Source organism: Cheilinus undulatus, linkage group 10 (genome assembly GCF_018320785.1).
Source record: "Cheilinus undulatus linkage group 10, ASM1832078v1, whole genome shotgun sequence".
Classification (NCBI taxonomy): Eukaryota; Metazoa; Chordata; class Actinopteri; order Labriformes; family Labridae; genus Cheilinus; species Cheilinus undulatus.
In genome coordinates, this window is record NC_054874.1 from 44,373,002 (window position 1) to 44,391,000 (window position 17,999).

At 41.4% G+C, this 17,999-nt stretch overlaps 1 protein-coding gene across 1 annotated transcript in view; it reads left to right on the plus strand.

Moving 5' to 3' along the window:
* Positions 1-17,999, plus strand: part of LOC121515992 (complexin-2-like) — a 106,158-nt gene that overhangs the window by 72,807 nt on the left and 15,352 nt on the right. The window contains exon 3 of the mRNA XM_041797006.1: positions 17,109-17,284. Coding sequence (XP_041652940.1) covers positions 17,109-17,284 — 176 coding nt within the window. The remainder of the gene's footprint in view (positions 1-17,108; positions 17,285-17,999) is intronic.

Consider the following 17,999-nt stretch of genomic DNA (forward strand, 5'->3'; position numbering starts at 1 on the left):
TCATTATTAGACTCTTTTATGATCTCTGTTTAACTCATTTAATTTGATCTATGTGCTCGTTTACACAATTGATGCCCTTTTTTGCCCACGAATGCTCTTTGTCATCACATTTTATGAGGACAAAGTACTGCATATCCAAAGTTAATGCATATTTCGTGAACCCACACCCTGCGTCTGTGTGAATGTGGATGGATGGGTGGTTCGCCTCGTCCTTGGTGCCAACCTCAGGGGTGATAAATGTGGCCTGTCCCTGCTCACTAACCGCCAAGGCCAGACTCTGGACGCTGTCTAACAAAAGAGAGATAAAGCACAAAAACAGTGCACCTCAAGCCTGTTTCCCATGTTCCCCAGAGTTTTACAGAGTTATGCTGTGGAGGGCAGACACATCTCTTTTTATTTTGCTTCATTCTGTGTTTTATTATTCTGTTCGCCTCTGCTGTTTCAAATACTTCAACCACAACCATGTTTTTTTCGTTTTCACTTGTTTTGGTTTTGATGCCCCCACTCCCAAGCAGCCACTGCTAGCTTTATTGCTTTATGCACACCGACACTTGATGATTTCTGCCGAAATTTGACCTGGGTTTTTTGTTGGATGACAACCTATGGGAATATCAAATGAGTCTTCAGCCTCCACTAGTCATAGCAAAGTTTCAGTTGGCATCTATGGTTTATACTCACTTTCTTTGTTAAGATAAATCAGAAAATACAGGAATTATTTGAAAGGCACAATATTAAAACACTTTTTCTGGTCAAATATCTTTTAAAGTTTAAAGTAAGCATGGCCCTCCTTTGCATTTGTGACAGTATGAAGTCGTTTGGGGAGACCATCTGGCCACACTCAGGCTATATGTGGGGGACATGGCCACATTTGAGTCTTGTTGCAACCCCCCAAAATATCCCCAAATATGATTTTACTGCCCATAGTGGAGTTTGAGCCTCCCTGATCTCAAATAAGAAATATCCCCCGTGACCTGTATTGATGATTCTAGTTCCTACTTTCTTCTATGGAAAACCCACAACAGCCAATGAAAGAAAGCGTAGCAGAAAGCATCACCAACCATCTCATAAATATGAGGGGTTTTTTGTACTTGTCCTTTATTGAGTACATTTTGAAATCAGTCATTTTACTTTTGCTTTAAGGGGCTATATGTAACTTTTCTCCTTTTATACTTTCTATTTTTGAGTATAAATTGGTGCGCGCCTTATCCAGATGTGAAGAACGAGGCTCTTTATTTTGTCCTTGTTTGCCTACAGCCTGTTGAGTCATTTATCTTTAGAGAACTCGGGCTGAATTTTCTGTGAAACCTCAACAGTTGGGACCTCGGGTGCTACATAGTACACGCACCCCCCTGCTCTGTTTATACCTGGCTACGGTGCGTAGAAAGGAAAGAAATGGCAATGGAGAAGGCTGCTTCCGCGAGTAAATGACCGGTTAGCGGAAACCCAAACATCCACACAAACTCAGCGTAAACATAAAAAAAACCGAGACAGTCTTATCTGCTGAAGCCCATCATGCTAAACAAGTTCTTGACTGACGCAGGGGGAAATAGAGGGTAAATATCGGTGGGAAACGGAGGGGGCTTCGCTCTGTGCTTGGGATAAACACCGATCCAGAGATGGCCTAACCTTGCAAAGCAGATGGCGGAAGACATTAGCGTGGATGCTGCTAAAGCAACATTTCTGACAACATTTCTTTGTTAAACAAAGAACAAAGAACAACATTGAGTTGTTTTCTTTTCAAAAACAACAAAAGTCGTGCACTGACATGTCTATAGTTGACATGGTTCGCGTTATGCAGTTCTATATGGAGTTTATTCCTCGGTAGCTGCACACGTTCACATCGGTAGTAGCAACAACGTCACGTGTTTTGTCGCTCTGATTGACCCGTAAAGATGTGTCAGACAGAACATTAATCCAATCACCCAGGCTATGTCTTTTCCCAAACGCTGTATATCGAAGGTTGTCCAGATGGATGTGTGAAACACATCCATCTATGTGTCAGGTTAGAGATGGCCGTCTCTCTGTAGAAGAGGTTGGGCATGACTTCGGACCATGAAATACGATGTAGTATTTCATGTTCTTTAAAACATGTGCTAAATTACGTTAGCTTGCTTACAAAGATGCTATCCAAACAACACTAACGTCATGTTGCTCATTTCATTTTTTATTTTGTCACTTCACTTACCTCCTCTGTACACATGATGCCAGTAAATCGCCTTGTTCTGTGTGTGTATCAGCTGATAAACCAGGGGCTCATTCATGTACAAAGAGTGGACAAGCAACACAATACCGTTGTAGTTTGCTTAATAGCCGGCGGTGTCGCTACACAGCTTTTTTGCTTTTTTTTTCTAAAAGTTACGTAGAGCCACTTTAAGTATATTTTCAGAGAAAGTGTTGTGCTTCAGTACAGTTTGATGTCCTGATTGCGAGGCTGAGATCAACTGCAGACTTGGACTTGTGCATGGGGACAGTGGGGCTTTCCTAGAATCTGAGCATGCAGTATGAAAATCAGAGTCTTTCAGTCCTTGGCCCTCCCAGTCTTACTATACTGGATGTCGACTAATGGGCAGAGGTACTGACTGGACTCCTTTAGGACTTCTCTGTGGTGCATTTTTGGGTATTGTTGGAAAGACCGTGAGTCTGTGCTGACGTGTTCAGGAGAGCAGGGATGGGAAGGGTCAGCTGCCTGATATGGGAACAGCACCCTTTCTGTGGCCTGATCCAGCTCTCTGCATACATACCAGGAACTGGTGGGTTGGTCCAGATGCCGGGGGTGACCGTATGCGTCATGGAGGGGAAAGCTGGGAGGATACCTGGAGAGATGGGGCATGGGCCTGATGTAGGCCTGGAGGATAGCCATCAAGAGGCCAAGGCTGAGGTGGCAACGTGCCAAACCGGCATATGCTCCCATACCTAATCTGACTTTACAATGGAGTCTATCTTGCTACTATGCATCTTTTAACAACTCTATTCCTTCTTCCACATCTACAGTGCAGCTCAGAGATAGAAATGAGCCTGTGTTAGATGGACAGAATGGTTTCTGAATAGATGAGATACTGGAGCAAGACTGCATTCAGATCTTACACTGACCATGCTCTAATACACATGAACCATGTACCAAACAACCTCTTTAAGTGGACTCAGGCAGTCGTGTAAACCCTGATCACATCAGCAGTCAAACTTTCTCACATCTTCGTGCATAGTTTTATTTTTTAGCTTCAGAGAGATATGCAAGGCCTTTCAGCTTTTCTCTAAAGACGTTTTGCAGACCTGTGAATTCATTTAAAAACCTACAGCCTTCAACAATGAACATGCAACGAATGAAAGGAAAGAGATATGTGGTAAATTCAAGGACACTTCAGAAGAGATTGAACCTGGCACCATTCAGTTATGAAACAATCACTCCCTGGTCAGTCTGTCACTCTTTTTAATATAAAACCAATGTTCTGTACCGAGCAGCTTTTTCCACGTCTAAGCCAAAGTGTTGCTGAGCTCTCCAAGGACAACTGTTTTCCAAAAACCCAACCATTCTCCCTGATGGAGTCAATATTTGTCAAGGACCGGCACAGACAGCTCAGTGTGAACAGTGACTCAGTGCTGCTTTAACAAAAGATTTTTTTTCATCTTTTTGAGGTTTGACATTGATAAAACTCTGCGTGGGAGTTGAAACAGCCGCAGATTTTTGAAAGCTTCACAATGCAGCCGTGACTTGTGTGTGTCCTCTGAGAAGTTTGGAGACTTCGGTGTGAACTTTTGTGACTTTATGAACACCCACCTCCACCTGAGAGGTTCCTTCAACCTCAGAAACTCTGTTTTCATTCTGGCAGGGCAAATTCAAGAACAAACAAAGAAGACTGGATTGTTCTTGAGGCAGTAAGCAGCAGAGTAGCATGCAATGTGCAGATTTTGAGGATGATTCACTTGTCAATATTGGCATGGATCATCCTCTTGACACATTTCTACTGCATTTCCATCTCAAGTGATTTGAAATCTTTACCCCTGCAAGGATCTTTAAGCTTATCTCCATTTTTATTTTTCAATTTCTGTCAGGCCACATAGTTCACTAGACAGTGTCATAGACTTGATTGAGCTCTTTTCTCATCTGTTCTCTCGTGCAGGGTTCAGCTCACTCATTCAATTAGGTCATGGGTTGCCAGGTCACAAGAACAGAGTGGTTAAAATTTCATGTTGATGTGGATTTTGTGTATTTCACAGGATTTATACTCAATCTAGCAAATGAAATGACAAAGCGGAAGGTGGGCAGGAGATGGCCCAAAAATACTTGAGAAACTGGAAAATGGGAGTTTTGGCACAATATGACAGCAAACCGAAGAACAGTTTCTTGATAAAAAAATCTCTAAGCTTCATTATTGATCTTAATTGACTAAATCACACAAAGAAAACAACTACACAAGAATTCTTTGAAAAGTGTAATTGCTGTCACAGCATGAAAACAGCTGCTTTTCTAGGAAAAAGTAATAAAAAAGCCCAGAGAGAAAGAAACATACCGCTACAGAGGCAGAGAGCCTTGGTGAGATTTTCTGTGCACCTGTTGGTCCTCAGGGTCCCCGCTGTAGTCGAGATGCGACTCTCACATAACAAAGAAGAGCAGGGCTCATATTTCAGTCTGCTCTCTCTGTACCCCTCTGTGTTGTTTTCTGCCTTAGTCGTCTTCCCACTGGGATTCTGGACCACCTTCCTGCCCGGCCCTGGAGCAGGAGGCTGATGATGATGGTCTGGACGGCGGGTTTTGGGCCGTGGGGGTTGAAGCAGAGACCTGCCGGTCGGCAGCCGTGGGACTGCAGAGGAAGGGAAACAGATGGAGGAGCAGGAACACAGAGTCCTTGAGCTGGTCTCACTGATTCATCTCACTCTCTTACTCCATCACTTTTTTCTGCAGAATCTTATTGTTCTCCTGGTGTTCTTTCTCCTTTCTACCATCTTTTCCTCTCTCTTGCGCACAAATTTACAGCCATCTTAGAAGGAAACTGAGGTGCGGCAATGAGAACTGATGTTGAATTTTTATTTTCCTGCTTTGCAGGTGCTGTTGCCTTCATGTTTTCTCCACTTACTATTAACCAGTGTCCAATAGACAGCATCTTCCAGCATTTAGTTGTTTTTTTTTACATTTTTATAGTGTGTAACAAACTGTCAATAATCATTGACTTATATAATGAATGAGTACCCCATACACTCCCATCAGTATCGAGGCATCTGTCACCTGCATGTACCTGAAGCTGATCAGAGAGGAAGGTGAAGAGCAAAAGTCAAACACTTTAATGTCCCTAATGTCAATGTATTACCAGACATCTCATATTAAACATGAACCTGTTCTGTCATTTTTGACAGTTTTTATGCTGATGATTTTCTCACACCTTGTTATTTTCAGATCAGAATAAAAAGCACGGACTATAAAAACACATAATTACCACCATAGATTAGAAAAATACTGTTTTGCACAGGATTAGTATTACCGGTGGACCTCTGTGTGAGCTAAAATATGTTCAGTAATTTGCCCTGGGATTTTCAGTCTGCAAATTACAGACATGACCAATTCACACAGGACTGAAAACACTTGTCTTGTGCAATTCTTACAAATTACCAGATGCCCTTAAGTAATACCAATCCTGTGCAAATAGGGCAAAAGTCTCCTTTTACCTCAGAGATAATCACTGCTCCAGATAGCTCTCTGAAACTACTCCTCTGACCAGTCTGGTATACAAAGATGTAAGCCCCACCTCATAGCGAACTGGAACAGCGCCCTTAATCTTATAAATATTATTCAATTTATTGACTGAATTAAGAGTCATTCCAGCCTTTCAGCCAACTTGTCCGAAAAGAGGGAGCAGCGCTGATGTTAATCCATTAAATCAAGACAGGAATAATGTACAGCTGGTGCGTTATTGTTACGTTACTCATGGACCAGGAGGAGAGTGACAGAAACATTTTATCTTTTGCGTTGGTATATCTCAGTTAACCTGAGGTTTGCAAAAAACACTGCAAACTTTTACAGCGCAAGCATTTTTTTTTTTTTTTTTTGAATGTGCAGAATTATTTGGAAAATTGTGTCACTCTGGATATGCATAGAAAGGTGCAGCAAAATCCGCCTCCTCGCATTTTCCCGCCATGTATTTGCTTCGCCCTTGATGTAACTAAAATTAAATTCAAAACAGCTGCAAAAGTAAAAAATTTGATGGTATATTTGTTTCCTCTCATAATTTTCTTTTCTTGTCCTATAAATCCTTTACCTCTTCCCTTTTTCCATAGGGATACATTTTGATGTCCTACTTTTGTACCACTACCTATTTTGAATTCTCCTCGATTTATTTTTTGTTTCATTCCTCCTTATCCCTCTTTCACCCCCTCCATTGTTCTTTGCGTGCTTTGGACAACACAGAGGACTTTTCTCATTCAGCCCGGCTTGACCTTCAGCGTGAAACATGCCATTCATAGACACGAACAACTGCCTGAGAAACACTTGAAGGACACACACTGGATCAGTCTCTTTGCTTTGACAGCTCTCGTGCACACTCTCCTGCTGTGATACACCCTCTCTGCATGCACAGATGCATCGTGGGAATTTAGAGTGGTACATTTTGCTCTCATTTTAACACCCAACAGAGCCTTATCTACTCACAGACACATTTACAGTGTAAAAGATTGTTGATGTTTCTGCATGCTCTGTGAATCTAAAGCTCGCCTTTATGTTGAGATTAATCCACCATGTGACCAGACCATTTTTATCTCTAAACACTTTTCAATTCCTTCACTTGGTCCTGCTTTAACTCCAGTCCTCAGACCTCAGCTGACCTCAGCAGTCTTTTAAAGCAGTAATGTGTTAGCATGGTTGCAGAGCTCCCCTCTCTCAGGGTTTGAGATGTCACTAAGCAGGTTAGCTGTGTACTGTGCGGTACTGGAAATACTTCAAATGTGGTTAAAGCTGCTCGGTTCAGGAAAGGGCAATATCTGTGATGTTTCTGGCCCAGGGAGAAAAGTCTCTTTAATAATGTATGGACTGCAATGACTTCGTTGTCTGGGGTTCTGTGGTGCACACAGGATGATGGCTAATGAGCCAGCAGCACAGAGGCCGAAAAGTGGCATCTGCTATGCCAATGAGGGGCAGGGATGTGTTGTGAATTCAGCTGCATATAACACGTAGTATTTTGCTGCATATACTTTGCTTGCAGTAACTGCATCAACCTTGTGACCCACTGACATCAACAAACTCTTGCATTCTTCTTTTGTGATGCTTTTCCAGCTTTTCATTGCAGCCTCAGACAGTTGTTTGTTTTAGAGGGTTACTCCCTTCAGTCTCTTCTTTAGCAGGTAAAATGCATGCTCTATAGGGTTGAGGTCTAGATATTGACTTTGCCAGTCTAAAACCTTCCACTCTTTGCCCCTGATGAACTCCTTCGTTGTTTTGGCAGTGTGTGTTGGGTCATTATCTTGCTCCATGATGAAGGATCTCCTGATGAGTTGGGCTGCATCTTTCTTTACACTGGCAGACAAAATGTTGCTGCAGACTTCTGAGTTTGTTTTGCTGTTGCCATCATGTGTTACATCACCAGTAAAGATTAATGAGCCCTTTCCTTCACTTTGGTAAAGGTTAATCATTGTCTCATCAGTCCATAAAACTTCATCCCAGAATGTTTGAGGCTTGTCTATGTTACTTTTTGGCAAATGTGGTTTGCATCTTCTGGTGTAGCATTGTTGCTTTTTTCAGGGCCCTATGATTTCTGCGTTAACAGAATCACGGACTTGGACAATAAAAATGGAATGCACTATTTAATGTGGAAATTATGGAAATTGAATGAATTTGACTAAAATGCTGTGTTTTTTTAGAAAGAGGGATGTATATCTGGGGAATATGTTCCGGGGGATCACTAAAGAGTGGCACAACTTGTGCCTCACTTCAGAAACGCTTACCCTGCCCCCTCCTAAACAATAACAGCATGTCAAAGCAGCTGCACAAGAAACTGACAAACATCACGTGGCTCAACACGGGGCAGTGCCGTGCCACCATAGACTGTAGAAAGAATTGGACAAACCTCGTGTGACGTCAGCTGTCTGCTTACAATAGGCGGACTCAAACAGGTCTTGAAGCCAATCTGCAGCAGCTTCCATATTGAAATCGTGGTCTCAACCGAACTTTGGATCAACCTAATGGCCTGCCCACTAAGCACAACTTCCTGTCAGCTAGCTAGCTAGCATTCTGGTTGACAGAACGTACCTTCTGCCTGTCGAGCTATCTGTCAATCAAATGAAACGCACCAGTCAGTCCACAGTGAGGTTTTTCCTAAATATAAACCATTGTGGTGCAACCCCCCCCCCCATCCACCGTACAGTGAGAGCACATGAAGACATTAGCTAATGATAAACGTTTGGTTTTTTTGAACCAGGCTGTAAACCACTTTATTTCTAGTGTAAAAACCTGCTGTTAAACAGGTGTTCAGATGGGACTTCCAGTGTTCCTGCAGCCAGTCTCAAGTGGACACTTGTTGTATTGCAATGTTTTGCACTTCCATATTGGCTTCATTTTTCAGGACCGGAGGTTGCCACTTGCATGCAACATTATGTTGCACCTTCATGAAAACTCATCTGTGCTTTGAGTTATTTTACCTCACCACACCAGAGCGTCAAGGAGAGAGAGAGGTGTGTCTGTGCGCAAGGCACACCGCTGAAGTCACAACTTGAAGATCTACTCACCCCCTCAAACTCAAGTCGGACGGACCCGAGATTTTGTGAAGTCCCGTAGTCTAAATGGCATTACAGTCAAGTATCAATTAACTTAATAATTCCTCCTGTAGATACTGTCGCTCCCTTTGGTTGCTTAACGAGCCAATATGTATCTGCATTAACGTAGCGGTCTGATTTGAGGCAGACAGACAGACAGCGAGGATGGAGATGATGAGAACCGTTACAGTCAGCACGATGCAGCATCAAACTGCATGCACTGTTACAGACCGTGAGAGTAAAGAAGATTTACAGGTTTATTTTTAACCATTTAACTTTAATGTGACCTTCTCATTAGTTACTATCACTCTCTGTTTGAGAGAACAGAAGGATTTCTTCATTTACATTATAAACATCAGTTAGGATGTCATCATATATGTAGATGTGTCTTAAAATGTTGGAAATATCTGACTGTTACACTGGTTATAGTTGTTTTATATCAGGGTTATCCAAACAACAGCTCCTGGGCCAACTGTAGCCCTTTTCCAATAAATTCAAGGTTATTTCTATTTAATTAGTGAACATTTTATTCGTTTATATAAACAGGACACTCTTTTCATGCTAAAGGTTAAAAACCGGAATTCCAAAAAATTAAAATGGAATTTGGGAAAACATAAAACAGATTTCATAGGGCCCTACTTTTGTTCATGAAGTCTTCTGGTTTAGGTTGTGTTACCTTCACTTCTGCCCTCTGGAGGTTGTTGCTGATGTCACTAACAGTTGTTTAGGGTCTTTCTTACAGCTCTCACACCTTTTATGTTGTCAACTGCTTCTATTTTCCTTGGTCTTCCCGTTCGACGTCTGTTAGTACACCAGTGGTTTCTTTCTTCTTCAGGACATCCCTAATGGTTGTACTGGCTATGGCCAATGTTTGTGCAAAGGCTCTGATTGATTTTCTATCTTCTCTCAGCTTCACAGTTGCTAGTTTTTTACCCATAGACAGCTCTCTGGTTTCCATGCTGGTTACACCTCTAACTGTAAATGCAGCATATTCATCTTTTGATGTCAAACCCAAAAGCGAGGCCAATTCCCCAAATAAACGAATCAGCCTCTTTGTATAGATTATCTAAGATTTTTTAAATATGCAGCCCAGTTCTGAGGCAAAGTGAAAGATGAGAAACAACAACAAAAACATTGGGTTTTCATTATTAATCACATGCTAATCAATGTGTTGGAAAGCGGAGCCTTGAGAGTCACTTTCTCATGCTAACCCTCTCAGGAATTTATCTTTTGATTCTTGTTGTCTCCCTGTGGTTTTCCTCAGGCAAAACTGAACCAAAGAGCAGATCTTTAAAACTTTTCCTCTGCCTTTGTATCTTGTAGCTCGAGGAGATTTCCCAAACTGGTGTTCTTTGTGATCCTTAAAGAAACCAAGCCGACCCCTGCTGAGAATACCCTTCATGTCCTCAGGGTTTTATAAATTCCTCTTAGGTCAAGCTGAGCAGAGAAAGTTAGGAAATTAAAACTTGTTAAACTTAAGAGTCTGCTGATTCAAATTAAAAATAGCATGACACACTTAATATCTTGCTCTAGCCTTGATATGTCTTTTTTACTCTCTTGCTGTAATGAACCATTCTTGTAGGACTCCCAATGATACAGAAATTGAGGGTAAAGTCTTAAAAATGTAACTGCAAGAAGGGTGTATGATAAATCAGCTTTAAACTTGTAAATACTCTACATATAAAAATAAACTGCAGTGGAAAAGCTCCAATCAAAAGCTTTCTTTTCATTTGGAAGTCTCTTTTAAGTCTTAAATCATCATGCAGACTCTGCCTTCTTCATGAAGCTTCTAAAAACAGTATTTTTAGTATAAAAAGCTGTACTTTTCAGGCAGATATTTGTCTTCTCTCTGGTCTACTGTTGCAATCGATGCCACTTTATCACGTCTCAGCACCTCTCCCAAAACTCCACATGACTTATCTCGATGCTCAAGGCTAATTAGCTCGTCTGATTGTGACAAAGTTGCTGTGTAGTCGAGTGAGACAGTTGTTGTTCCCAAAAGCCTCGGTGTCATGAAGCGCTACCAGCTGTGGAGTCTGCGAGCTGTAAGCACGACGAGAAAGCTCCAGAGGAAGAGCCGAGAGCTTTGAGTGTGGTTAAAAAACACAGGAACATAAGTGAAAGTGCTTAATTAGAAGGAACAATGGATAACTCACTCCAAAGAACACAAAGAGAGAGAGTAGAACAAAGCAACACATGATCCTTTACAATGGCATACAGAGATTTTAACTCTAGTTCCTTCACTGCAAGACATTTTTAACTGTGAAGATCAGGACTGATTACTTCAACTGAATAAGAGGCAAGTTTGGAGCTACAAGGAAGCTATGAAGGAATTACCACTGATGGTTTCTGTCAGTGGCTTCTGTCCTCAGACAGTCCTACCTGCTGATTAAGGAAGTCATTTGGAATTTTTGACAGATATGAACTGGTCCAATCTTAAAAGCTGTCACAAATGAAGCTTTGCAGAGCATAAATACAGACACATTGTAAACACCTATGTTTGTACACTAATTTTGTTCTGCCATGTTTCAGCCAGGGTCGGGAGATCTGTGAGACTACTTACTTTTTTGATGTATTGAGTAACGTGAAATATTAGCTCAGAAATTCAAGTATCGCTATCTTTAGTCAGTAAAGAAACTGACAGAACTTTGCTGATGGCAACAGATTAGCCATTTAAAGCAGGGGCTTTTCAAAGTGTGGGAGAGTGAGCCTCCCCTAGGAGGAAATGATTTATTTTGTGAACCCCCACCACTTCTCTTAAAAAATAAAATTAAAAAATTGAAACAACTGTATTTTCAAACATTTACATTTTACTTATCTTTAATTTCATTTATTTAAAACATTGTTACGTTTGATATTTTGCTCTGCATATGTCTACATAACATCCATCCTACCCAGACAATCACTTATTTAGTTACAGTAATAACTATGCTCCACACCAGGGGTGTCTAAACTATGGCCTGAGGGCTAAATGTGGATTGTGGTCCACTTTTGATTAACCCGCAGCAAATTTTAAAAATAAAATTATATATGGCCCACATTAGAACATGAAGCTTTTGCTTATGTGTCTTGTACTTCTTAGTTTCAGCACAAGGTGGTGCTAAGTGGCACAAGGTGCTACCATGCTAATCCTGTAAACAAACATTTTGGCAAGAAGAATTTAATGATCTGCTCTTTCAATTTTTGACTAAACTAAGATGATACTGTAAACCTGGGCTAATCTATTAAAAATTTAACTGAGCCAAATTTTAAAATCAAGAAACGTAGCCGGGCCAGACATGTTCAGCGCCCAGTAAGCAGCTGGTAATGTCAAAATTCGAACCAATACAGATCAATTTGATAAAAAATATGCACTTTTTATTCATAGTCTCCCTTTTAATTTTTGCAACATGACTAAAGCATGTCAAAAAGTGCATAAAAACGTAACAACAGAGCTGTATTTGAACATAAACTGAGGTAGTAGAGATGTTTTATTACTTGAATGAAAATAAAATAAATAGGATTTAAAAAAAAATAAAAAAAAAATCAGAAAATAATAATGTTGGTCACATCTTACCCAGGTCTATGTTAAAGTTCATAAAAACTAGTTGCACAGTTGTAGCTACAGTTAAAAAGGACGTTTTATACTCGGTATCTTGGGGCTACTTCTGTCAGCATCGCTAGCCATGCTTCAAAACAACGCAGTGCATTGTAGGTAGCCTGTTGCTAGGCTACGTGGAGTGTTGCATTCATGGTCTGATAATGCTTTGGGAATTATTAAAACTTACAAAGAGATGCAGATGCCCTCTGCATCTTTGGCATGACCACAGGCTGGACCACATGGGGGTTGGTTCTGGGCCACATGTGGCCCCCAGGCCACTAATTGAATAGGCCTGCTGTAAACAGTAAACAAATTGGAAACCAAAGTTATAACAATATCTTGATTTATAATGGCCTGTTTGATTGAGCAAATAGCACTGATAGCTTTCTAGGGCCGGGGCTGGTGGTTGCCATGCAGGGTCAACCAGGGCCCACTGAAATCTGATTGGTCTCCCCAAATTTCTTAAATTGATTGGCTATGTGCCTTGTCAACCACTAACTAGCCATGTGAGCACACTCAACCAGAATGTCACTGTACTTGTATCTTTTTTTGTAGTTTACTATCTAAGTAACAGTTACCTGAAGTCATTGTCTCTAAGGCTGGCCTTCTAATGGTCTCCTATCGCTCTACATGTTAGCGGGTTTCTTACACATGTGAAGTGAGATAAAAAGGCCCAGAGATAATGACAGTAATACACTCCTGACATGCCAACACATCTTGTCTTTGGCACACAAACGAGTCAATGTGGAAACACGAAACATCAACATCATCATGTCTGTTTATTAATTAGCAGCCGCACGGCTCCGTGTGACGAAGTACCCAGGCCTGTCCTGTCCTGGTCCGTCAACACGCAAGTTCGGACTGCAGCCAAAGACCTCAAGGTCGCTGCTGTCTCATCAATTTCACAGCTGAAGCAGATGGCTGTGTCTTTGAGTCGCCCCTCCAGAGAGCCTGCGAGCCAAGGCGTAGCAGACGAGCACAGGCCAGGGCACGGACGCGCAGAGGCATTAATAGTGAGAGGAAGACAGCAGGAGTCAGGGCAGGGAGAGAGCCAAGAGTGGTCCAGGAGGTCCAGGTTTTGTTAAAGTTAATTTCCTTCCTGTGAGACGGAAGTGAGCGTAGAGTCAGGGTGAGTTTAGGGGTTTGTCGGGTATCTGTTAGTGCTCTAGCTTGTTTCCAACCACTGAACTGGAAAGAGAAGCTAGTGTCTCTGAAGTAAGATCACTCAGATAGAGGGATGTTTAAAAGTGAGGTTCAACTTGTCTGACATGCAGGACAAAGCTCAGGAGTCTGGAACTTCATCATCCCATCCCTGGCCATTTCAAGTTGTTTAAATAAAAATAAATACCAGCAATAATGAGGGTTATAATAATGGCTAAATGCACTGCATCTTGTTAGAATATTGGCTGTGCATGCCCTTGTGCATGGTTGAAAAATTTAGTTCTCACATGATTGTCTCAGCAGTAGCAGGGATAGCTGATAGACCAACCCCCAATCATACATCTGTGTTATGCATCATTGCCACTGGAAGGCTTGGATCTGCTCCTGTTTGTCTCTGACATGTAGGCATCAAACTCATGGAAACACTCCAACAAAATGGCATGGGAACAGGAACGGATAAAACAAATTGTTTACTTTGAAGGGCCATCCATCTCTCTCTGTCCTTGTTGTTTTCATTTTGAACAAAAGAGAAAGGCAGCAAAAGGCTTCATCTGAGTCCTGACAGCTCTGACAGTATTTGAGCTGTGTAAACAGCACTGGTTTTTACATGGTTTTTAATATACATTACATGGACAAAAGTATTCAAACACCTGGCTATTACACCATCAGGGACTGTCATGACATTGTATTCGAACATATATTGAGTTGGCCCCTGTATAACAGCTTCCACTCTTCTTGGAAGCCATGCTATAAGATTTTTAAGTGTTTCTGTGGGAATTTGTGCCCATTTGTTCTGTGGAGCATTTATGAAGTCAGGCACTGTTGTTGGAGGAGAAAGCCAGGCTCACAATTTCCGTTCCACTTTATCCAAAAGGTGCTTGATGGGGTTGAGACCAGGGCTCTATGCGGGCCAGTAAAACTTCCGCACCAAACTCATCAAACCTTGTCTTTATAGTTCTTGCTTTCTGCCCTGGGGAGCAGTCATGTTAGAACAGAAAAAGACCCTCCACAAACTGTTGTCACACAGTTGGAAGCATAGCATTGTTCAAAATGTCTTATTGAGCTGAATAATAGCCACATACCATTATCCCTCCTCCACCAAACTTCACTGTCTGCACAATGCAGCAAGACTGGTAACATTCTCCTGGCATCTGTTGTAGAGCTTTACACCACTCCATCTGACGCTTGCCATCGTACTTGGTGATGTGAGGCTTGCATGCACCTGCTCAGCCATGGGAGCCCATTTCATGAAGCTTGTGCCACAGTTTTTGTGCTTTCATTAATGCCAGTGCAAGTCCAGAATTCTGCAGCGCTGGTGACCTTTACGCACTATTGGCCTTAGCATTTGGGGATTCTGTGTTGTATTCTGCTTTATTGCTAAATTGCTGTTGCTCCTAAAAGCTTCCGCTTTCTAATAATATCTCTTACAGTTGACTGTGAAATGTCCAGCAGGGATGAAATTAAATGAACCGTCTTATTGCAAAGGTGGCATCCATCACAGTACCACTCTTGAAGTAACTGAGCTCTTCAGAACGACCCATTTAGTATCACAAATGTTTGCAAAAGGAGACCAGGTCTGATCGAAACATCTAAAATCAAAAATAATTAATTTTAGTTTTAGTCTTTAAATGAAATGCATTTTAATTTTAGTCACATTTTAGTCATTTCTACCCTTTTTAGTTTTAGTCTGGTTTTAGTCCATAAAATGTCCTCACATTTAGTCTTTACTTTTAGTCCAAGCATTTATTTTCTTGCCTAAATCTGGTACCAAATCATGGTAGTGTGTTCTGTGCACCCTGCCAGACCTGGGGTCCCTGCTTTCTAAGGCTGAGAGGCAGAACAGCTACAGATGCATGGCATTTTGACAGATTTGTCCACAGTGGAGAAATATCACAGATTTTGAATGTCTGACATTTTTGGCCATAGATTTAGTTGATGAAATTAACACTGTAGTGTGTGTTGTTATTTTGCAGAAGGTTTCCCCTTTATATTCTTGCATGACTGCAGCTGTTAGAGTTTGAGGGAGATTGAAAAGTGTAGAACACTAATTTCCAGCCGTCACTAAACTGTCCAAACCAATGACATGGTCAGGAAATTAAAGGTAAAAAAAAAGTTCTTCGAATTTATATTGCACAGAGAGCATTCATATGGGACATCCGTCACTCTTTGTTGACAGAGACTTTAGTGAGAAGTGTTTTTCACACACTATAGATATAGGCATATCAGTCATTTTTACACCTGATCCTGGGGACTCAGTTCCTTTGGGGGGTGAAATTGCAACACTGTTGTGCATACCATTTGGCTCACTTTAACATTGCACTTGGTCAAACTGTCTGGAAATGTCAAGAAGTTATAATCTCTTCTAGTGTGTGGCACAATTGCCAAATGTCCTGAACAAACAACAATGAAGAAAGGAAGATGTAAAGGAACAGAAACTGTAAATCCACATCTTTACACACAGTACTGTGCAGAAATTTTAGGCATGTTTGGGCTGAAATTTTAGGCTGAAGTAAGGTTTGCAATGGCAAGTATGGCCACCTGAGGGCTCCATCAGGCAGGAAGGAGGATTGACACAACCAAGGTCATGCTCTGGATGTCTTTGTATTTTACCAAGGGTATGGGAAAATAATCTGATGAAAAAACAAAACAAAACACAAACCACAGCTTCAGGGCGGAGTTATGGGTAGATGTGGCTCTTGAACATAGCCTAGGGTACTGTTAGGGTGGGTAGGAGGGTCTCTACAACCCCCTGGTTGTCGTGTGTATGTTCTAAGCACCTGAAAACTGTTGGTAGTTGCTGGGTGTATTACCAGGGGTGCAAAGGCCCAGGCAAAAGAAATGCTGTTAAGCTCGACCTTGGCTGCTGAGCGGCACACGTACACATGCCTAAAACTTCTGCACAGTACTGTAGACAATGGGTGTGTGTTCTTTGTGTGCTATATGGTTCAGTGAAAACACTTCTAGGAATGTGCAATACTTCACAGAAAATGACTTTGGTTACATACTGTTATACCACTCTTGTTTTGAAATGTGGTCTACTTCATTCCTGTATTTCAAAGAAAAGCCAGGGAGTACTTAAATCACAAATCGTTAGCATGAAAAGTTAAAGTCATAGTCATCACTTGCTTGATCTCTTTGTTAGCATACAGGTGCAGGCTGGTCAGTAGCAGAACGGGACAAGTATCCGTTTTTCATGACCTTTTTAACAGCCATCCAACCCTTTATTCTCAGATCTTGACCCGGTGTCCAGATGGTCCATTTGCACAAGGATGGAAATCTCTGTCACAGATAGAAAGGACAGCCATGAGCGGAACAAAGGCAATCAAGAGGATCACTAATAATTTATCTAAGGCTTTTGTTCGTGCTCACCTCTTGTTCTTTCTATTGTCAGACTCTTTTGTCTTTGGTTCAGTCAAGGGCAGATTAAGCTGCTAAAGAGGACTGATATTCAAAGTGATCTCCAGTGAATGATCTAAATTTAGATGTGCCACAGTTGAATCAAATGCTGAGCAACATCTGATTGCTGAGGCCTATCATTTGCAATTATCTTGAATTGCCAGTGTCATTGGTTAACTGTTTCTGCTTGATATTTGTTTAACTCGTCACATTTCCTGTTTCTCTCTCTTATCAACAGGGGCCACCAAAGACATGGGCAAGATGCTTGGTGGGGAGGAGGAGAAGGATCCCGATGCTCAGAAAAAAGAGGAAGAAAGACAAGAGGCGCTGAGGCAACAGGAGGAGGAGAGGAAGGCGAAATATGCAAAAATGGAGGCAGAGAGAGAAAACATCCGACAGGGCATCAGGGATAAGGTAAGAAAATCTCAGTGCAGTTGAAAAATTTGGTTTTTGAAGAATGGGAACTTCCTTGTTTATTACCTAGATGAAAAATATGCAACTCCAATTTAATGTTTAGTTTAGATTAATTTCATAAACTGTACGGACGTTCTCAGACAGAATGCTCAGGAGCCAAAAGGCAATGAAACAACTGACAAACTTCCCCAAAAGGGATGTTCCATATGCACCTTTTGCAGCTTTAGTTCGTCTCAAAGTTAATCCAGCAACACAATAACTCTTAACAGAGAGAATGGTGTGTAACCCTAGCTTTAAACATTGACAGACATGTCTTGTTAAGACGTAACAGACTTCCTGATTAAAGAGATTGATTGATTCATCTGACCGTTTTGTCAAGGCTCTCTGGTCTTTGATACCACTCATTAAAACTTTATAACAGATGAATTAAATAGGATGCACGGATGTATCAAAGGCTTTTTAGCTTGTAGTCAAATATTTATCTTGACACTGCTTGTATTTCACTAAATTTTTGACTCCAACACTCCCTCCAAGTTTTAAAAGTTTTCCATGTGTGGCCCTTGTGAAAACGTCTTTGGAGTTTAAGGATCAGCTCCACACTCCGCTGAGTCCCAGCGATTCTGTAGTTTGTCTCTGGCAGAGTCGTAAAAGAAAAGAGAAGGCAGCGGAGCGATATGACAGGATATCTTTGGAAAGTGTTTGATTATAGCGAGTG